At 51.6% G+C, this 22,206-nt stretch overlaps 2 protein-coding genes across 5 annotated transcripts in view; one reads left to right on the top strand and one right to left on the bottom strand.

Moving 5' to 3' along the window:
* Positions 1-22,206, top strand: part of PDPR (pyruvate dehydrogenase phosphatase regulatory subunit) — a 77,020-nt gene that overhangs the window by 2,053 nt on the left and 52,761 nt on the right. Inside the window, exon 2 of the mRNA XM_080643462.1 lies at positions 1,158-1,243. The gene's annotated coding sequence lies outside the window, so the exon portion shown is untranslated. The remainder of the gene's footprint in view (positions 1-1,157; positions 1,244-22,206) is intronic.
* Positions 2,971-17,774, bottom strand: CLEC18C (C-type lectin domain family 18 member C). Of its 4 annotated transcripts, none has more exons than XM_080644956.1 (13): positions 17,591-17,666; positions 17,228-17,470; positions 16,537-16,628; positions 13,836-14,075; positions 8,803-8,900; positions 8,300-8,421; positions 8,020-8,127; positions 7,290-7,382; positions 6,791-6,897; positions 6,096-6,201; positions 5,718-5,814; positions 4,085-4,176; positions 2,971-3,604 (listed from the first exon to the last, which is right to left on the bottom strand). In XM_080644956.1, the coding sequence occupies exons 2-13, from the start codon at positions 17,364-17,366 to the stop codon at positions 3,567-3,569; spliced, it is 1,332 nt and encodes a 443-aa protein (XP_080501082.1). In that variant the 5' UTR covers positions 17,367-17,470; positions 17,591-17,666; the 3' UTR covers positions 2,971-3,566. The 4 variants fall into 4 exon arrangements, with proteins under 4 accessions (XP_080501082.1, XP_080501081.1, XP_080501083.1 ...); XM_080644955.1 differs by having other exon boundaries at positions 3,213-3,604; positions 6,096-6,225; positions 17,591-17,774; XM_080644957.1 differs by having other exon boundaries at positions 3,213-3,604; positions 6,096-6,225; positions 13,836-13,976.

Below are 22,206 nucleotides of genomic sequence, written 5' to 3'. Positions count from 1 at the left end.
CAACCTCCCTTGTCGTTAGTGTGCTGCACGGCTGAGGGGTGGCCAATGGCTATGGGTGGGCGGGATGGGCACCACTTCCAGGCCCATAGCATCCTCCGAGCGAGCGAGCGTCCACCCTCCTGCCTCCCCAGTTGACCACCTGAATGCGAATGCCCTGGGTAAGCTGGGAAGCCAGGTGCTGCAGGTGACAGGGCCTTGCCCGACCTGGGCTCCCCTGTCCCCCATTGCACATGTGTGACCATGGCCAGCAGCTTGCATTCCCCTGTGTGCCCTACCCCACCCCTCCATTGTCTCCAGACTGAAAGAACAGGTCAGATCCCTGCAGGCTCCAGGGCGCCAGTGACTTCCAATTTGGGATGAGGATTGAATCGCCAAAAGAACTGTGAGATTTGGCAAAAACCTGGCAAAGCGACCCAAGAATGGATTCTCGGGAAGGAAGAAAATAACGTTAGTGGGGTTGGCTATATTGGAATTTAGGGTTCTACAGAGCTGGCTCGAGTTGCTGGGATGGTTCTGTTGTTTGCTCTGATGGTGCTTGAAACAGACTCGATTGTGATAAAATAATATTAGATAATAGGTGATTATAAGAAGAATGAGAATAGCTAAGATTTATTGAGCACTTACTATCCTCCAGGCACAGTTTTAAGTACTGTTCTTATTTAAAATGTATTTAGTTAACAAATGAAGTTTTGATAGCTAACATTCATCAGTGTTGTCTCACCAGGCACTGTTCCAAACACTTTAATATACTAACTCATTTTCTTATCCTCATTTTACAGAACATGAGGCAGAGAGATGTTTTAGGGTGACCAACTGCCTTGGTTTGCTTGGGACAGAGATGTTTCTCAGCACGTGGGACTTTGACTGCTCAAACTGGGACAGTTCCAGGCAAATTGAGACAACTGGTCCCCCTTGGTGTTAAGTAACTGGCCAAAGTCAGACAGTTAGTAAGTGGTAGAGCGTGGCCTCAAATTCAGGTGGTTTGACTTAAGACTCAAGCTCTTTGCCTCTCTCTGCCAGTGGTTCTCGAGCCAGAGCCTGTGTTTGAAGTAGCTGAGGTCTTGTAAAAGCCCAGATAACCCTCCTCGCCGTCATTTTCCCCAGGACAAAGCTAGATTTGAGGCAGCTGAGAATTTGCTTTTCTCACGTGTTCCCAGGTGATGCCAATGCTACTGGTCAGCGGACAGACATGGAGAACCACGGCATTATGTTAACGTGCCCAAGGTTGCCACGGACTTTTCAGGTAGGACCAGCTGATGGCCACCTCCACCCACGAACCCTGAGATGGCCCCAAAGCCAAGTCCTTTGCCGTGGCATTGAGGGACGTGGTTGTGGCTCCGAAGGGCACTGGACTGCCAGTGTCAGAGCTCCAGCAGAGGTGGGGTTGCCACAAGGTGGCGCCAGTGTCACGGCCGCTGGAGTACACTCAGCATTCCTGGGCCTGCAGCAGTGATGGGAGTCCCCAGACGGTCTGTGCAGCAGAATCTGGGCCACTATTTCTGGCCACAGAGACGGCCAGCCTGGCTCTCTGACTCTCCCCGGGATCCTGTGACCACTCATTATCCTTTTTTGTTTCTAAATTGAGGTGAAATTTTTGTAACGTGAAATCAATCAATATGGTGGCATTTAGTACTGTTCACAACTCTGAGATTTACCTAAGTTCCACATTTAACTAAGTTCTACAGCATTGTCATCATTCTAAAGTAAAATCTGTACCCATTAAGCAGCTAATCCCATTCTCCGGCTGCTTTATTTCAATGGATTTTCCTGTTCTGATTATGCCTGCCTGGGTCTTTGCACCACTGCAGGAAGAGGAGGGAGACAGGGCCACAATAGACCCCATTATTCCATGTAAATGGAATAATGCAAAATGTGGCCTGTTGTGATTAGGTTCTTTCACTTAAAATACGTTTAAGGTTCATCCACCTGGGGTATGTGTCAGTACTTAATTCCTTTTCTTGGCTGGATAGTATTTCATTATATGTATATGCGTATACGCCACAATTTTCTTTAAATATGTTTTTATTCATTTTTAGAAAGAGAGGAAGGGAGTGGGATAGAGAGATAAAAACATCAATGAGAAGAATAATTGATCGGCTGCCTCTCGCAGGCCCCCCACTACAACTCGGGCATGTGCCCTGACTGGAACCGGCGACCTCTTGGTTCATGGGTTGATGCTCCACCACTGAGCCACACCAGCTGGGCCACAATTTTCTTATGTATTCATCCATTGGTGGACATTTGGGACATTTCTACCTTTTGGCTATTGTGAACAGTGCTGCTATGAACTTTGTGTATAGGGATTTCCTTGTTTTCGGTCCTCTTGTGTACATACCTATGAGTGGAGTTGCTGTGTCATATGGTAGTTGCGTTTAACTTTTGAGGAACTGCTGAACTATTTTTCAGTGGCTGCACCCTGTTACAGTCCCACCAGCAGTGCACGAGGGTTCCAGTTGGCCCACATCTTCACTAACCCTTGTGATTGTCTGTTTCTTTGGAAACATCCACCCTAATGGGTGTGAGCTGGTGTCTCCTTGTGGTTTTGGTTTGGATTTCCTAATGGCTAGTGATGTTGAACATCTTTGTCTATCATTTTGGAGAACTACCTATGCAAGTCCTGTACCCATTTCTAAATCACTGTCCTTAGGATAAATTACTTTTCTGCCATGATTAGCCAGAGCTGTTTCTATTGGTTGCAACTAAGAATTGTGACAGATACACTTCTCCCCATCCATGGTCCCAGGCCACACTTCTACCTCCAACCAGCAAAGCAACTCGACGTGGGCACACAGCAGTGTGCAAGTGTGCCATGGCACATTCTGGACCCAAACGACAGTGCCTGCCTGGGTCTTTGCACCACTGCAGGGGGAGGAGGGGGACAGGGCCACAAGAGACCCCAGTATAGACAATCACAAAAAAAAAAAAAAAAGAAACACGTGGAGCTGCAAAGAGAATAAAGGGAGAGGATGTGATCAGCACACAAAGCCACAGAGGCCGTGATGAGAGGAGCTGGAGCAGGACATTAGGGACACGCATGAGCCTTCTAAATCTATGTGTCATTCAGGGACTAAGAGCCTGAAAACATCACTGGGGTGAGCAGGGAAGGGACTAGGCTGGGCAGGAGGCAGCGGCAGTGGAGCCTCGGGCTCTCTGGTCTCCCAGGGTCCTCCTGGCTCATCTGAATCCCCTTCCAAAGGAGCATTCACAAGTTTGGCTGTTTCAAAACTTAGTTTAATCTCTTGTGGGGTGCATCCTGGGCAGCGAGGAACCTCCGTCTGCCCCAGAGGGTACAGCCCAGTTGGAGAAGTGCGGTCTCATCTGACCCCTCTCCTTGGTTCTGGTTTCAGCACCTAATTAAGGCCCATCCCCCCAATCAAAAGCAGGCTGAGGGCTTCCCCTCCCCCTATGCCAGGCTTCCTGTTGGCCCTGCCCCACTTCCTGCAAGGTCTGAGACCTCTTTGGGCGTTGGGCTTGAGGTCCTGGCCTGGCCCGGTTCGGACCGATGGGCAGGCAGGCAGGGCTGGTGCGCCTCCAGGCAGTGGCAGGGGAGAGGCCTGGCAAGCGTCTCAGGGCCCTGGGTCCCACCGGGAAATGTGCTCCTGAGCTGGGAAGGAAGCAGAACAGAGCGAGGGTCCCTGGCCGCCCAGGGATGGGGACCCGCTGCACCTGGTCCAGAAGCACCCAGGCCCGTGGTCCCCTGTGTAGTTCAGGACCCTTCCAGCAGGTGCTGCTGGGAGCCAATTCTGGGCTTGGCTTCACCTCTGCCCCCCACCACTGGGCTCTAGAGAATCAGGTAACATTGAGGAAACCGACAGGTCCCCAAATAGCAGCTTTAGTGACAGGAGGAAGGGACCTTGGAGAAACCCCCGCCAGGTCCTGCCGCGTGTGTATGTGCTGTGTGAGGCTGGGCCCACCCTCCCCTCTGGGTCTCTCCGCTGGGCGTCTTGCGCAGGGCGTTCTCCAAGGCCCTGTGAGCTCAGACGCTCTCTAGGCCTGTGATCTGCGTGTCCAGGCGCCTGGATTGGGCCAGCAGCCATCCCAGGGGACAGGCACCATGGGAGGGGAGCCGAGGGAGGGCTCTCACCAAACTGGCAGATGTAGCGGTTTCGGGTTTTACAGCGTTGGTCGTTCCAGTTGAAGGCGGCCGAGGCCTGCAGCTCCACGCAGTTGCCAAACCTGCCGGGCCAAGATGTCGGGTGCTCAGGTGGGATGACGTTAGGCGTCCAGGAGTTTCAGATCCTCCTCCCCAGCAGGCCACCTGCATCTAAGAGGCCTCAGTGCCTCTAGCCCAGCCTTGGGCAAACTACGGCCCGCGGGCCGGATCCGGCTGTTCTATCTGGTTCTCTTGCTCTCCCCTCCGCTCCTTTACTTTGAATTTATATCAGTTCACACAAACACTCCATCCATGCTTTTGTTCCGGCCCTCCGGGCCAGTTTAAGAACCCACTGTGGCCCTGGAGTCAAAAAGTTTGCCCACCCCTGCTCTCTAGCCTGTATGTGGGGCTTCTGGGAGCCAGACCAACCCAAGCTCCCATCCCTGCCCCAGACCACTGCAGCGCTTCTCAGGGAAGCTGGGAGGGTCCGGCACACCGCCTGCCTGGGGCAGCAATCCACCTACCCTCTGCCGGCACTCAGCCACACCAGCCAACCGGGGTGGGGAGCTGCCTGGAACAAGCATGCCCTCCCGCCCTGGAGGGAGCGTGTGCCTGGGAGACCAACCAGGCTGCCTTCCTGTAGGTGATGGGCCAGGGGCATAGGCCTGGCTGCCATCAAGGAGCGGGGGCTTGGTGAGATAGTTGGGCGGGGGGTGGGGGGCGGGTGAGATAGTTGGGGGGGCTGGGTGAGATAGTTGCGGGGGGCTGGGTGAGATAGTTGGGGGGTGCTGGGTGAGATAGTTGGGGGGGTGCTGGGTGAGATAGTTGGGGGGGCTGGGTGAGATAGTTGGGGGGCTGGGTGAGATAGTTGGGGGGGTGCTGGGTGAGGTAGTTGGGGGGGTGCTGGGTGAGATAGTTGGGGGGGCTGGGTGAGATAGTTGGGGGGGCTGGGTGAGATAGTTGGGGGGGTGCTGGGTGAGGTAGTTGGGGGGGTGCTGGGTGAGATAGTTGGGGGGTGCTGGGTGAGATAGTTGGGGGTGCTGGGTGAGATAGTTGGGGGGGCTGGGTGAGATAGTTGGGGGGGGTGCTGGGTGAGGTAGTTGGGGGGGGGCTGGGTGAGATAGTTGGGGGGGGGCTGGGTGAGATAGTTGGAGCCCTGTGTGGCCACACAGGCTAACCACCTCCACCCCTGTCACCCCCGCCCTGGGCATTCCGAGGCTCTGAAGACCAGGGCAGGGCCATATAACCAGAAGGCCCTTCGTACAGACTGGCTGGTGGGTGGATGTTGTGTGAATGGATGCAGGTGGGTGGGTGGCTACAGAATCCGGGAATCAGTGTACTGATACTGGGGAGGGGGAATGGACAATAGATGGAGAGGACCATGGGGATGGGTAGACGGATAAAGCCTTCTTGGGTTCCCTGGAACATGCCTCATCTCAGCACCATGCCCACACCCGGCTGTGCCCTGACCTCCTGGGCACCCGGGTAGCCGGGGAGGCTCAGACCCTCAGAGGGCTCGGCCAGGCAGCAGGCTGGTGGAGGTTCTTCAGTGGCATCTCAAGGCTTAGTGAGCAGGCCCAGGGGAGAAGGTGGGCCCAGGGGAGGGAGGGCACCCCAGACTCACCCCTGGTTGTCAGGCTGCCCAAAGGCAAAGCTGGTGAAGGACTGGTGCTCCCCAGTAGTCCAGCGGAAGGCGTCCTTAGCGGTCTTGTAGGTGAGCCCTGGGCCGGGCAGTCAAGGTTGGCCCACGACCCAAGAAAGGAGGGCTGGAGCTAAGCCCGCTGCCTGAGGCCTGCCCGGTCCCAGCCCTGAAGCCCCTTCCCAGCTCTCGCGTTCCCCGGCGGTTCTCTCTCACGGCAGCTCTCTCCCCAGGGCAGGGGGAGCCAGCCTGACTGCCGGCCCCATTGGGCTCCAAGCCTTCACCCCAGCCTTACTGTCTGCTGGTGGGTGCTCTGGTTTCCATGGCCCAGATTCCTGGGGGCATCCCAGCCCCCACACTTACCGATCCAGAAGTTCCTGGTCTCAAAGTCGCTGTCAGTCACCTCGTTGGTAGTCTCCAGGCGGCCCAGGTAGAAGGCGAGGATGTCCTGTACTTTCTGGCTCTCGATCTGGGCGAGGACCCCGCCCTTTCCCTGTAACCCCCATTCTGGGTCATGCTGGCAGGGACCTAGAGCTCAGGCAGCCCTCCTGCCACCCCACAACGGCCATAAATGACAAATACGTGTACTGGCTGTGCTGTCGTCGTAGAGGAGGGGTTCCCCTTCCTCTCCCCCGCCTGCACCGGGGCCCAGCCTGGCAGGGTCCTGCCACTGGGAGGGTTTTGGTTTACTTGCTCAGTGCCTTAGATACATTTGAGTTGGCTGCCAACATTAATAATTCTAGAGATGCCAATGAAAATTTGGATTTCTGGTTCTGAAAAATCCCGAGTTCTGGCCTCCCCGACTCGTATCCCTGTTGGCAGCCAGCAGCTGGAGCTGAGTCAGGATAGCTCCTTAGATGGGGGCTGAGTGGGCCTCGTTCCTGGTCCCTCAGCTCATTACGTGACCTCTTGGTTTCCATGGGCCTCTGAGTGGACCCCTGCTTTATGCTAATGATGAGAAGATGTCGAAAGAACCATCTCTTAGTCCAGGATCCCTCCTTTTTCTTTGAGACCCTAGAGGGGAGGGGCTTCCTGGGAAGGCAGGGGTCAGCTGTCACCTGGCATTTCATCTTGGCTCCATAATAGGTGTCTGCCTCCGAAGACACCATGAAGCAGTCTCCATCGATCCTCAGGTCACAGGTGTGGAAGGGAAAGTGCACCTTGGCTGGGGAGAGGGAGTGTGAGTTTGCGTGTAAGCATCTCATGTCAAAATCGTCACCCCTCCCACCCGGCCAGGGAGCTGAGCTCAAGGTACCACCCACTGGAGAGTGGGTGGGTTCAGTGGTGTGCTGGTAAATGTATAACAGCCAGTTCTCTGCCTCAAAATCAATCAATCAATCAATCAATCAATCAATCTATGATTTGTAGCATTTGCCAATTCCCAGGGTGTAAATACCCATACCCTGGCCCATTTCAAGCTACCAATATCACTGACCATGGAACTGGGAAGAGATGTAGACAATAGGCAATTATGAGGTGGCCCGAGCCAGATCCAGCACCCTATCAAGGGGATCCTGGGAGGGCCCGGCTTGTTGGGGGCCTTGGGTCAGAACTCACTGGCACATTGGGCTCCCCCATAGCCGACGTCACAGACACAGGAGCACTCCTCTTCCCGGAACCGGCCATGGACGCACTGCATGCTGCACCGCACTACAGGACAGGGCAGGAGGGGACTGCGCTCAGCCACAACCCTCGACCCCATGCTGCCCCTCTCAGGCCAGGCTGCGGACATGCAGGGACTGGCCAACCACAGAGAGATCCCCTCTCAGGGACTCAGGGACGGAAGCCACAGGGCTCCCAACTGCTGCCACTCTTGGCATCTTTGGTTTGATCTTGTAGAGAGAAGCAAATTGGGGTTCGGGAGGTGACCTGGCCATGGTCACAGAGCTGGGGAGGGGAGACAATGGGAGAGAAATCCACTTTGAATCCTAAGTCTGTCTTCCACCACCTCAGAATGTATGGGGCCACTCCTGATTCTGTTTTAACCCCCTGCACAGCTCAGGGTCTTGCAGACAGTCACTGCTCAATGGATGCTTGTTGAATGACTATATGCAGTGCTCAGATCAGCAAGCACCCCCTAGCACACTTGATACTCCCTCAAAACTCATTCACTGAGTGCAACACAGCCCCTGGACACACCACACCGTGTTTGTGTGCACGCATGCGCCCACATGCATTGGGCTCAGCCCCTCCTCACCCCCAGGGGCTGCCTGAGTGTGTGCCAGGCCTAGACTCCCCTCGCTGGGTCCCTCACGCCGTTGTGGTCTGCAACTCCAGGGCTCCTCACCTTGGCAGAATCTGCCCGTGTAGCCAGGGGGACAGTGGCAGTGGCAGGTGCTGACGTTGAGCTGTCCGCCGTTCCGGCAGCTCATGCGACAAGGGTTCCTGGGGACCTCTGGTCAGATAAGGAGGGACCTCTGAAAGGGGCTTCCCCCAGGCAGGTGCCTCCTGGGTGCTGGGCCCAGGCTTCTGGGACAGCCCCTCCGGACGCTGCCACTTCCTCTAATCACCCATCAAGCTCTCAGATACCCACTCCCACAGGAGGAAGCAGGCAAGGGGGCACTTACCACAGAGCCCCCCTGCATGGTCCCAGGCTTTGAAGCAGCCTGAGACGCTGGCCGTGCAGAGCGAACACCAGGTGCCCTTCTTATAGGGGACGATTGTCTGCCCATTGACCTCCCAATTGCCTCTGTGAGAGCAAGCACCAGAGAGGGCTGGAAGGACCTGGCCATCGGCCTGCCCCATCTGCCCCTCAGCTCAGCCAGTGAGTCAGGGAGCTAGATGAGACTTGGAGATTTCCTAGAAAAGAAGAGAGGACCTCCCAACGAATACTGGGAAATCTGCAAGCAGAGAGTGCTTCCAGGAGGAGGCATCTGAGGAGACTCCACATCCTGCATGGCCAGCATCGTGGGTGCTGCCACCTCTGCACCTAATCCCTTACCCCCTTCTTCCCTCTCTCCCACAGGGTGGAGATCTAGAGGTAAAGACCTTTGGGTGAGTGTGTAGACGCCTCTCCCAGGGTGAAAGTATCCTCACCCCAGCCTGACAGCCCAGGAGTGGAGGAGCTTACCCAGGAAAGTAGGCACAGACAAAGGCTTCCATCCCGGCCTGGTCCTCAGAGCAGGGATGATGCCCACAGCCCAGCTGGCTCGAGGTGGCCCACACGAGCTGTGGGAGACACAGTGGCTCAGAAGTCCTATTGGGCCACCCCCAGACTGGGGCCAGCAGCACAGGTGATGCTCACCTGGGAGGGAGAACATAGCTCTGGCCCCAAACGAGGCAGGCAGGCAGATCCCTCACCTCCCTGGGGGCCTCAAGAGTAGCAGCTATGATGCGCAGGGCTGTAAGGATGGTGGGAATAGTGTAGGAAGGCTGTCTGGGTGTTCAGAGGAGTGGAGGGTGAGGGCAGGCAGATACCTGAAAGGAGGCGAGTTTGTGGATGGGTGGAGGAGAGATGCTACAGAAAAACTTGGACGTGAAAACCTTGTGCCAGATTGCAAAAATGGCCACACTTCTCGCTCCAGCTCCTTTTAAATGTGGCTTTGCAGTTCTTTGTATCAAGAGAAGTACTCTCTTTCCCACACCCTGAGTCTGGCTGGCCCTGAGGCTTGCATCAGAGGTGATATTGAGCCAGTTTTGAACCTAGGCCTCAGGAGACCCTGCAATTTCTACTCACTCTCATAACACCATGCTCAAGCCACCTCATGAACAAGCCTCCTGGAGGCTGAAAGACCTCCTAAGGCAGAGACGAGCCAGTTAGAGCCACTCTAGACAGCCAGCTTCTGCCAATCCCACAGCTGATTGAGTTGCATGAGTGGGTCCAGCCAAGACCAGAAGAACCTCCCAGCTGATCCCGACCCAAATTGTCCACCTGCAGAATTGTAAGATGCTACATTGTGGGGGAGTGTGTGTGCTTCAAAAGCTAATGGATACAGGTTGCTAACAGTATTCAAAACTTAGATTTAAAGTTTTAGAATCAGTGACAATGTGGAAATAGAACAAATGGTCAAAACACAGGAAGAGCTAAGCAAATTGGTAGCCATTAAAAATGAGAGGTATGGCCCTAACTGGTTTGGCTCAGTGGAGAGAGCATTGGCCTGCAGACCAAAGGGTCCTGGGTTCAATTCCGGTCAAGGGCACGTGCCTTGGTTGCAGGCTCCTCCCTGGCCTGGGCCCCGGTCAGGGCTCATGAGGGAGGCAACCAATCTATGTGTTTCTCTCACATCAGCGTTTCTGTCTGTCTTTCCCTCTCTCTCCCACTCTCCCTGAGAATCAATGAAAGAATATCCTTGAGTGAGGATTAACAAACAAACAAAAGACAGGTATGAGGCAGGGAGAGATGAACAGGTGGTCATACATATGTGTCCAACAATGAAAGAATATGCATTTTTTAAAATATATATATTTAAAGAGGAAGCGAGAGGGAGAGAGAGAAACATCAATGATGAGAAAGAATCATTGATCGGCTGCCTCCTGCATGCCCCCTATTGGGGATCGAGCCCACAACCTGGGCATGTGCCCTGACTGGGAATCCAATTATGACTTCCTGGTTCATAAATTGATGCGCAACTACTGAGCCACACTGTTTGGGTAGAATATGCATTCTTCTTAGGAATTCATGGAATTTTTCCAAACGTTGACCCCCTCAGTAAACCACAAAGCAAGATTCATCCATTACCAAAGAACCAATATCCTATAGGCCATGTTCTATGACTTCCATGCAATAAAATCCAGAGTAAGTAATTTAGAAGTAAGTAAAGAAGAAAGTATAGTTTGGAAATTTAAATATACATTTTAAAATCAAAGGCAACATCATGATGGAAAATAGGAAACACTTAGAACTTAATGACATTGAAAACACTATCAAACTTATAGAATGTGGCTAGCAAAGTTTAGGGGGAAATCTATAGCTTTAAATGCATAAAGCAATAATGAAAAATACTTAAAATTAATGAGCTAAGAACCCATATCACGAATATAAAAAGAGATAATAGAGTAAGTCGAATAAAATAGGAGAAAAAAATAAAAATAAAAACAGAAATGAAAAATTTTTAAATGAAGACAAAGAAAAAGCAGATTTGTTCAAATAGAGAAACCTCTGGAAAAATTGGTCAAGACTAAAAGAGAGAAGGCACAAATAAATGTGGGACTTTTAAAAGGACATTAGCTACACAGTAAATACTTTAAAATCTCTGTTTAATTCTAGTTTTAAAAATCTCTGTTAAGCCCTAACCGGTTTGGCTCAGTGGATAGAGCGTAGGCCTGTGGATTCAAGGGTCCCAGGTTCGATTCAGGTCAAGGGCATGTACCTTGGTTGCGGGGACATCCCCAGTAGGGGGTGTGCAAGAGGCAGCTAATCGATGTTGCTCTCTCATCGATGTTTCTCTCTATCCCTCTCCCTTCCTCTCTGTAAAAAAAAAAAAAAAAAAAATCAATAAAATATATTTTAAAAAAATCTCTGTTAAATAATGAACAACTATGAAGTATTTGTTTTCTCACTGTCACCATCTAACTGCCATTCTATTGTACAGATTCAAGGAGTTTATATTACCTTTAGAATTGGATGTTAATGAAAAGCAAACCACCAACTCAGTTTTTTCTATTACCAATACAGTTTCTAGAATCTGAAAGACTAGGAGTTCTAAAAGTCAAGATAATGAATGGCTATCTATTTATAACTAACTCATAAAATAAACTTTGCAACAAATTTTTTGAAAAGAACAATTATGACCAATAAATTGGAAAACACAGAATGGACAGTTTTCTATGAAATAGAACTTGGCAAAACTCTCTCAAGAAGAAACAGAAAATCTGAAATGATTTATGACCATTTCTTCCTTTTCCTCTTTTTTTATATATTTTTATTGATTTCATAGAAGAAGGGAGAGGGAGAGAAAGATAGAAACATCAATGATGAGAACGAATCATTGATCAGCTGCCTCTTGCACGCCCCACACTGGGGATCAAGCCCACAACCCGGGCATGTGCCCTTTACTGGAATCAAACCTGGCACCCTTCAGTCTGCAGGCTGACACTCTATCCACTGGGCCAAACCAGCTAGAGCTTATGACCACTTCTAAAAGTTGAATCAGTTAAAAATCCATGCATATACACAAATACATACACAAAACAAACAACCAAAAACGAGAACAAGGCCCAAATCGTTTTACAGGAGAGTTATAGCAGATACTAAGAGGCCTGGTGCATGACATTTGTGCACTGGGGGGTGGTCTGTCAGCCTGGCCTGTGCCCTTTCGCAGTCCAGGAGCCCTGAGGGGATGTCCAACTGACGGCTTAGGCCCACTCCCGCCACTGCTGCTGCGCTGGCCAGCCTTGAGCCGGCTTCTGGCTGAGCTGAGCTCCCCCTGTGGGAGCGCACTGACCACCAGGGGGCAGCTCCTGTGTTAAGCGTCTGCCCCCTGGTAGTCAGTGCACATCATAGTGACTTGTCGTCCTGCTGTTAGGTTGATTTGCATATTACCCTTTTATTATATAGGATTACAGAAATTACTCCAGGAAATGAAAAATGAGGCTAAGCTTCCAGCTTATTTTATGAGGTCAGTATAACATTGCCATAACCCAGGTAAGGGCAGTAGAAGAAAAGAAAATCGAAGACAATTTCACTATCGGATAATATTTAGCAAACCAAATCCAGCAATGAGTTAAAAACAAAACAACACCCACACACACACACTTATTTCACATCACGTGACATGCAAAGTAGGCAGATACTCAAAGTATTTAACGAACAGGAGGCATGGGTACTTGCCAATGGAAACAGACGCTGGGCTAGAGCAAGATTCTGTAGCCCCCCTACTGTGCCTGGCATTCATCCTTCTAGCTCATAGGAGAGACCCCAAGGGTCCCAGGGAAGGGGCTAGACCAGGTGCATTCTGGGAATTTGAGGTAGTGACTATTTACTAATACATAAGTGTTTTAGCATTTGAATTACTGTTATAACAGACTAGAGGCCCGGTGCATGAAATTCATGCATGGGGGAGGGGTTCTCAGCCTGGCCTGCGCCCTCTCCAATCTGGGACCCCTCGGGGGATATCTGACTCGCAATCTAGGGCTGCTGGCTCCTAACCACTCACCTGCCTGCCTGCCTGATTGCCCCTAACCACTTCTGCCTGCCTGATCGCTCCTAACCCCTCTGCCTGCCAGTCTCATTGCCCCTAACTGCCCTCCCCTGCCGGCCTGATTGCCCTTAGCCTCTGCCTCGGCCCCCGCCACTGTGGCTTTGTCTGGAAGGAGGACTGGATGACCGGAAGATATCCCGTCAACCCAGTCTAATTAGCATATTACCCTTTTATTAGTATAGATGGTGCACAGATAAATGACAGCCTTGAAAGTAGGAAGACAAGGAAGAATTCACATTTTAAAATACCTATTAATGTTGGTATTGTGATTATGTTTTTAAAAGTCATCTGTTAGAGATATATACTTATTTATAGATAAAATTATACGGTGTATGAAATTTACTTAAAAATAATATGGGAGGAAAGGGAATTGGGAAAGGATATAGATGAAAGAAGATGAGCCATGAAACCACGAGTTGATAATTGTTGAAGCTGGGTGACGGGTACATGGGGGTTCATTATATCATCTGACCATTTTGTATATGTTTGAAATTTTCTGTAATAAAACTTATAATCCCCACCCGAGGATATCTTTTTACTGATTTTGAGAGAGACAGGAAGGGAGAGAGAGAGAGAGAGAATCATCAATCAGTTGCCTCCAGTTCTCACCCCAAACAGGGGTCAAACCCACAACCTATGTATGTGCCCTGAAAAAAGTAAAACTGCCCTGCTGGTGTGGCTCAGTGGTTGCACGTCAGCCTATGAACCAGGAGGTCACAGTTCAATTCCCAGTCAGGGCACATGCCTGGGTGGCGGGCTGGATCCCCAGTGTGGGGCGTTCAGGAGGCAGCTGATCAGTGATTCTCTCTCATCATTGATTTTTCTCTTTCTCTCCCTCTCCCTTTCTCTCTGAAATCAATAAAAATATATTTTTTAAAAAAGTAAAACCACACAAATTGGAGGAAAAGCAACCACTAATTTTAGGACAAACTCTAGCCCTTCTGAGCCAGTACCCTGGCCTCACCTGAGTGTAGTGGCTGCAGGTGGCATTGAGGGCACACTCCGCCACCTCATGGCTGTACCGCTGGCCTTCTGCAAACCACAGGCCCACCACGTGGACGAAGGATGCCACGCCCACAGGCAGCAGCTGCACATTCCAGCCCACCTGTGAAGTGGCCCCCTGAGTGGGCACCCGGCTTGAGGCTGGGACGCCACAGAGGGCTGCCCTGGCCTGAGCCTGTCGGGCTAGGCTCTCACTCCAGTCCTGGGGGCAGTACAAACAGAAACATCAGCAGGGGGCCCTCCCTTGCCACCCCTCCCCCCCCCACACACACACACACATTCCCGGGGTTGCTAGTTGCAGAGAGCGCTGGGCCAGGTGTCCTGCTTGGATGCCTGACCACTCTGAGCGGGTTTTACCCAGTTCACTGGACCGGGGAAGGTCTGATAGGACTGGCACAGAGCTCTCCAAGGTGTGTTGGGAAAGGCCCTGGTGCTGTCTGGACCCCCAGCCCAGAGCCTGCTCCACCCAGGACTGGGAGCCTCCATCCTCCTGACTCCTGTGGGCACTCTTAGGCCCTGATCATGGCACCATCATCCTGGGGGGACAGGTGCCCCAGAGGGAGTAATGTCAGCCCAGACGGAATGGGTTTCTGCAGTAATCTTATCCACCTGGGAATGTGAGCGCTGGCAGTGCCCAAGCCTTTCACACTGGTTCTGTGTTGGCCATTAGGTACACCTGGCCCTGGCCATGCTCAGCTGCTCCCACTCGGCTTCCCTTCTGTGATGCCAAAAGCTGCAGCAGCCGTGCCTCTGTACCCTATTCCCCCACCCCGGCCTTGGCGTGTGAAGGGCACCCACAGGGAAGGGGGCCAGCGAGGGTGTTGGAGGTCTCCTGGTCCCAGGGCTTTGGTCCCAGAGAGCAGAGTTTTCTGGAGCAGTTGTAATCTGCTCTCCCTACCCAGGCACCAGCTGACCTCCCCGCACCCCCACCCTGCAGCACCCCCTCCTCTGAAACAAGGCCCTCAGCAGGCAGGATAACGTATATAATCCCGTCGCCATGCCCTGTTCCACCTAGACACCCCATCACAGCTATGTGACCTCCAGCAGTCCCCTAATCTTCATAAGACTCAACATCCTCATCTGTAAAATGGGAACACTAAGGGACCTATAGGCTGTCATGAGGATTAAATGGATGTAGGGCCCAGCCGGCGTGGCTCAGTGGTTGAGCATTGACCTATGAACCAGGAGGTCAGGGTTCGATTCCCAGTCAGGGCACATGCCCAGTTTGTGGGCTTGATCCTCAATAGGGGGTGTGCAGGAGGCAGCTGATCCATGATTCTCTCTCATCCTGGATGTTTCTATCTCTCTCTCCCTTCCTCTTTGAAATCAATAAAAACATATTTCAAAAAATAAAGTAAGCCCTGACCAGTTTGGTTCAGTGGATAGAGCGACGGCCTGTGGACTCAAGGGTCCCAGGTTCGATTCCGGTCAAGGGCATGTACCTTGGTTGCGGGCACATCCCCAGTAGGGGGTGTGCAGGAGGCAGCTGATGATGTTTCTCTCTCATCAATGTTTCTAACTCTCTATCCCTCTCCCTTCCTCTCTGTAAAAAATCAATAAAATGTATTTTTTTTTAAAAAAGTAAAATAAATGGATGCAGGGAGGAGAGTGCATTGCTGAGGGCCTGACTCACAGCAGGGGGCCATAGTGACTTTACTGCCGATGGGGGCTAGAGCTGGGAGCAACAGGGCCCACTGGGGCCCCTCAGCAGCCCTGAGCCACCCCCAGGGTCTCAACCCCACGGGAAAAAGCTGTAGGAGCCCACAGGGGTGCCCAGGACCAAGCCATAGGTATGAGGGAGGCTGCGTGGGGACTTCTTTTTGCACCTTTTATGAAACGCTGTTTTCTAAGAGTTTGGCAAAGAGAGCATGAAAGTGTAGAAACAGCTGATGGGGGTGCCCTCACCCAGAGTGTGGGGAGGGGCGTGGATGCCAGGACCTGGGCCTAAAGGAGGGCCAGAGCTGCTGCAGCGCAGGGAAAGGGGGAGAAGTGACCCCTCCCATCTCCCTGTCCCACCCCCACCTCCTGGGAAACTGACCCAGGAGCTCTCAAGGTCACCCGTGCTCAGCCAGCGGAGGAGGAGTTTGTGGGAGGCAGTCATGGGGAACCCTGCCCGCTCCCACCCTGCCCCTCCCTCGCTCCCAGGCCTGTTAGCATGGGCTGGGGTAGTTGAGGTCCCACACCTCAGAGTTTCTGGGCCCCAGGATGACACCTCCAACTCCAGAGCCCCAGTCAGAGGTGATGGGAAACCCTGCACCACCGACCACTGTCCCAGTGAATGAGCAGAGAACTTGGAGGGGCCCCTTTACCCAGACAAACCCGTGAGGAAGCAAGCACTGGGTCCCGGCCCCACACAAGCCCCTCCCCTGAGCAGGATGCTTCTCCCTCCATCCTGCTGGGACTCCTTTGTGAAGCTCCTCCCATGCCTCCTGGTCTCCGGGACAACGGGATGGGATGTGAGGAAAGGCCAAAGGACTGCCCTTCTGGGAAGCAGGAAGCTGTGGAGCCCCCAGCAACCAGGCCCATCCCGCTGCGGGCCAGGTGACTGGCTGCCCCTTCTGCCCTGCTCAGGTGGAAGGTGCCTGCTGCCAGGAGGGCCTCCTGAGCCCTCTTCAGGACTGCCCCTCCAGCTGCCCCCTCTGTGAGCTGGGCCAGGCACTCACCAGTCTCTGCATGTTGGCCGCAGGGGGGTGCACCCGGCTGCGCAGGCGGTTGTGCAGGGAGAGTAGCAGGAAACCCTCCTTCCTGCTCAGGGCTGGGATGGGAGACAAGGTCAGGGCCACCTGAGTGGCGGGGCTGTGCCCTGGCTGATGGGGTGGGGTCACCACGTCAAGATGAGAATGCAGTCCTGCCCTTAGGAAACAAGACCTAAGGCGGGACAGGAGGACGGTGTGCTTGTGTGGGAGGACCCGGAGCAGAGAGATGGGGGGACTAAGAGGTGGAGAAGAGTTGGGGGTGGGAGGGACAGGTGTAAAGGAGCTTGGCTGAGAGCTGGGCGTGGCGAGATAGAGGCAACAGGGGCTGGGGGTTGGGTGTGGGGAGGACGCCGGCCCTGGGCTCGCAGAAGCCCCCTGGTTCGGGCTCCTCTTGGCCACTGTGGTTCTCCTGGGGCCCCAACTGCAAACTCTAGGCTGTATTCCTCCTTGACCCCAAGCCTGGGCCCGCTCCCCTTCATTCTTCCTCCTCCCCGGCGCAGCCTCCCCATTCATCTCAGCCCCTGGACTGGCCGACGGTTGCTCTTTAGACCACATCAGCATGCCCAGGGCTCAGGCCTCGAACTAGCTTCCAGAAGCCCCCTAGAACACCTGTGCCATGTCATAGCTCCTCCATCTTGCCTCCCCCAGGGCCCCTTACCTCCAGGCATTGGCGCCTGCTCCTCCCGCAGCTGGAGCGGCCGCACCTCTGCCCAGGCCACGCAAAGGAGAGCCAGGAGCATGGGCAGGAGGCCAGGCCCGTGGCCCCCCAGCCCAGAAGAGGGCTCCCGCCGGAGCATGGGTCTGTAGGGCGATCTGGGCACAGCCTGGCTCCGCCGACCAGCGTCCAGCTCGCTTCCCAGGCTGGACAGAGCTATTCACAATCTCAAGAAGTCAGGCTGGGCTGGCAGACAAAAGGAGGAGGCTGGTGAGTAATCATTGTGTCCAAACAAGCCTCCCATCCAGGCTGGCATGAAAAGGATAGACAGCTGCAATCCCGGCCGCCCCCCAACAGCCGACCTACCAGCCAAGCGGTGTGCACTGACCCCGTGGCCCCTGCTAATCATTGCAGGGTTCTTAGAGCTCTCGGGAGCCTTTGCAGACCTTGCTGATTGGCCCACAGACATTCCAGGGCTGCGGATTAACAAGTGATGGCGGTGTCCTGGCTGGGACAGTGTCCTTCATCAGTGGCTTCCACTCCCAGCCCCAAGCCAAGGCAGGAGGCTGGGGCCTCAGCCATGTGCCCTGCGTGCGGGCAGGAACTGGGCAAGACCCCAGGGGAGTTCTTTCCTTTCTTGGGAAGCTAGTCCCAACCCCCAGCCATGAATTAAACATGGGCAGGTGGTAACTGTACACCAGACAGGTGCCATTGGTGGGTGGGCATTGGGGCCGTAGGCTCGAGGGAAGTGGGCTGGGAGGAAAGGGTGCTGTAGGAGCGTCTGTCTGGGCAGTGTGGGGGCTGGGCCCCCCTCATCCTCCCCCACCCCCCCCACCCCATCTCCCATGTGACTACTGGCCAGAAGCAGGCAAGGCAAGAGGCAGGAGAGCACGTGACAGCCTTGGCTGACCTGAGTCCTGTAGGGAACAAGTTGGCCCCTAGACAAACAGCCGGTGTAGTTAGGGGGCAGCAAATTGCCATGATGCTCGGGGTCTGGCCACGGCTGCACAATCCGACAAGAGTATATTGAAGCAGATCTGTACCATGGCTCACATTGCTTAGAAAATAAAAGGCTGTCTTGCAGGCCACAGGCAAATGTCCACATTCCCCACAGCACAGATCAAAGGTTATTCAGCCATGCAAAGGACAGCCTTGCAAGCCAACTACCTCTTCCTTCTGGAGTTTGTGCGACCCCTGACCCCTGGGCTGGCACTCTCTGAGCCTGGTGTCAACTCCCTGGGAGCTTCGCTGAGATGCAAGTGGGCTTGGTTTTCCGGGGACACTGATGGAACATGGATGTCATTGTGGGTACTGGGGAGTGGGGCCAGGCCAGCCACAAGGACCCCTAAGCCAGCCTGGGGTTGCAAGTCCCCCCGAAAACCCAGGACCTCAGGAGCTTCTACTCCCGCAAAGCACGACCCGACAACCTCAAACGTATCCCGTTTAGATCCCAGCAATGCTTAATAACAGTAACCTTTCCTATAGAGCTGACAATGCATATTCACATGTGTGAGTTCATTCAGTTGTCACAACAACCCTGTGAGATGTGGTGCCCATTTTGTAGATGAGGAAGCTAGGCTCAGTGTGTCCAAGGGACTTGTCCAAGGTCATCCGGCACGCGCGTGAGTGTGCCAGCTAACCAGTCTTTGTCTTCACATTCCCAGACGCTAGTGAAGATCTGATTTAATTCACATCTTGGCCCCGTGAGTTCAGTTTCCCCAGCCCTGCTCTATGGTAACAAAGGACGCAATCCCTGCCTCCGGACTTCAATGATCAATGTGGCTAGCTCTCTCATAGCACAATGCAGACACGTGGGACAGGTGGCAGGAAAGTATATTTTGGGGCCTGGGGTGGAGCGACTTTTGAGGGGCCCTGGCTCACTGCAAGAGGAGGTCAGGGTGGATAGAACAGCAGACCAGACATCTGAAGGCCTGGGTGCTAACCCAGACTCTGTGTGACACCGGGATTGTCACTTCCAACCCTGGGCCTCATTGCCCAGTGGCATGAAGCAGGGTTGACAGCCAACCTATGCCGGACTCCCTAACCAGGGCATTGCACTTTAGTTTCCATGAGGTTTCCTCATGGATCCAGACTTTTCACAGGATCCTGCTGTGTGGTTGAGATGAGTTTTGAGAATGGGTATCCCCCGCCCTGCTTTTTAAAAATATATTGTATAGTATTTTGTTATTTTTAGAGTTTAGTGCATTAACTTATTTTTTTATTTTTAAAATAGTTCTTTATTGTTGAAAGTATTACCTATGTCCCCCTTTGTCCCCCCATTGGCCCCCTCTAGCCCCAGGCCTTCAGCATCCTATTGTCTGTGCCCATGGGCCATGCATATATGCATACAAGGTCTTTGGTTGATTACCTCCTACCCAACCACCTTCCCCCGCCTTCCCTCTGAGATTCCGCACTCTGTTTCATGCTTCTATATCTCTGGATCCACTCTGTTCATCAGTTTATTTTGTTACTTGATTCTATATATGAGTGAGATCATGTGATACTTGTCTTTCTCTGACTGGCTTATTTCACTTAGCATGATATTCTTCAGGTCCCTCCATGCTGTCTCAAAGCATAAGAAATCCTTTTTTTACTGCTGCATAATATTCCATGGAATAATTGTACCACAGATTTTTTTAAAAAAAAATATTTTATTGATATTTTACAGAGAGGGAGAGGGATAGAGAGCTAGAAACATCGATGAGAGAGAAACTTCGATCAGCTGCCTCCTGCACACCTCCCACTGGGGATGTGCCCGCAACCAAGGTACATGCCCTTGACCGGAATCGAACCCGGGACCCTTGAGTCCGCAGGCCGACGCTCTATCACTGAGCCAAACCGGTTTCGGCTGTACCACAGATTTTTGATCCACTCATCTACTGATGGGCACTTGGGTATCCCCTTTCTTGTAAAGCAAATTTCCCCAATAAGCAACCTCTATTTTTTTTTTTTTTTGTCAGAATGTCCTTACTTTTTTTAAAAGGCTGAAATTCTTACATATTTATTTTATTATTTTTAAATTTATTTTAGAGAGAGAGACAGAAATAGACATCAAATTTTTATTCCACTTATTTATGCATTCATTGATTGATTAATTCTTGTATGTGCCCTTGTGCCCTGACTGGAGATCAAACTTGAATCCTTGGCATATCTGGATGATGCTCTAACCATCTGAGCTACCTGGCCAGGGCAGCAACCTATGATTTCTATCAGCATAGATTTGCTTTATTTGTTCTGAATTTCATATACAAGGACTCATAGAACATGCACACTATTAGGCCCTGATTCCTTTGCTTCACATCATGTCGGTGAGATTCTTGCATGCTGTTGCCTGTATCAGTAGGTTGTTTTTCTTATCTGTTTTTCATTGCTGGTGGTATTTCATATTTTCATTCTCCTAGTGATGGACATTTAAACTGTTTTAAGCTTTTATTATCAATAAAGTTGCTATGAGTGTACACTTTAAAATTTTCTTTTTTAAAAAGATTTTTTATTGATTTTTAGGGAGAGGGAGAGTGGGAGAGAGAGAAACATCAATGTGAAAGTGATAAATCCATCAGCTGACTCTCGCACACTCCCTACGGGGGATTGAGCCTGCAGCCCGGGCATGTGTACTGACTAGGAATGGAATCAGCGACCTTTCAGTGCAACCAACTTAGCCACACTAGCCGGGCTTCTTTTCTTTTAATAAACACCTAGAAAAGGAAGAAAAGACAACATTACCCAAATCAGGAAGGAAAGGGGGGACATCATCACAACGGATACTCCAGAAAACAAAAAGTTGTAAGAAAATGTCGACAAAATGAACAACGTAAGCACAATGGCCAAATTCCTAGAAAGATAAATTACCAAAATTGACTCAAGAAGAAATGGGAAAACTGAATAGACATATCATGATAAAAGAAATTGAATGATTGATTAAAAGTCTTTCCACAAAGAAAAACCTAGGTGTAAATCACTTCTCTGATGAATTCTATCAAATATCTAAGGAAGAAATAATGCCAAACACACATAGACAACAGGTGAATTTCATGGCATGTAAACTATATACCAGTGAAGCTGTTTAAAAAACAAACATAGGAAACACTAACCAACTCATTTTATGAGTCCAGCAGTACACTGATACCAAAACCAAAAATATGCTAAGAAAAGAATTTAGGGTGAAGTATATTGATGTCTACAATGTACTTTGAAATGAAGCAAAACCAAGATAGATTCATGAATGAATATAGGAATTAATAGATGAATCAATTTGTGATAAAGGATGTTTAGTAAAATGATAAAATCCAGCATTAGGTGTTTGGGTGTTCACTGTAAAATTCTTTCAACTTTGCAGTATATTTGAAATCTTTAAAAATAAAATGAGAGAAATGTAATCATAGGGCATGACATGGTTCAATTGAGAATAGCTTTTATGAAGTCAGACAATGTAAATAATAATGATTTAATCCAAAAAGGAAAATAAAAACAAAGTTAAAAAATAGGTGGCAAGTGGGGAGAAAGAGGGAGAGTGGTATGAAAGCTCATTTTCCAGTTCAGTAGAGAATATCTGAATACTGAATACTTGAATGCTGGCATTCATACCCAGGCCAGGTCAGCTCCAAAGTCATTCTCTTGACCAACCTCAACAAACCCTTCCATCTTGGACTCTGAGGGCCTTGAGTCCAAGGATGCTCCAGATCCAGGTGTCTGAGGGTCCCTAACTCCACAGAGCCTTGCTTGGGAAGGACAGTGGGAGGGGACGGGCCCATCCCTTCTTCAAGGCTTCACCAAAGGAGCATCTTCTCAGTCCTTGCTGTTCACAGGAGCCACGCTGGGTTATCTCCTCTCAGATTTGATTAGTCTGACATAGATTTCTGATTAATCCTGACATCCTGCCCTCCGTAGGAGGGGCCTGTGAATTCAGGAAACCTTAATTCATATGCCACAGCGCCACCTCCTGGTCAGTTAATATGACCAAAGGCAGTAAATTAATCCTATCA

Source organism: Plecotus auritus (assembly GCF_963455305.1).
Source record: "Plecotus auritus genome assembly, chromosome: 10".
Taxonomy (NCBI): domain Eukaryota; kingdom Metazoa; phylum Chordata; class Mammalia; order Chiroptera; family Vespertilionidae; genus Plecotus; species Plecotus auritus.
The sequence above is the reverse complement of the archived record's forward strand: the minus strand, read 5'-3'. Positions and strand labels throughout refer to the sequence as shown.

Coding starts and splice junctions, on each gene's coding strand:
- CLEC18C (XM_080644955.1), bottom strand. CDS start 17,366: ATGCTCCGGCGGGAGCCCTCTTCTGGGCTGGGGGGCCACGGGCCTGGC. Junction 6,898..7,289: donor TGGGGGAGCCCAATGTGCCA/GTGAGTTCTGAC, acceptor CCCTCTCCCCAG/CCAAGGTGCACTTTCCCTTC. Junction 6,226..6,790: donor GAGCCAAGATGAAATGCCAG/GTGACAGCTGAC, acceptor TGGGGGTTACAG/GGAAAGGGCGGGGTCCTCGC.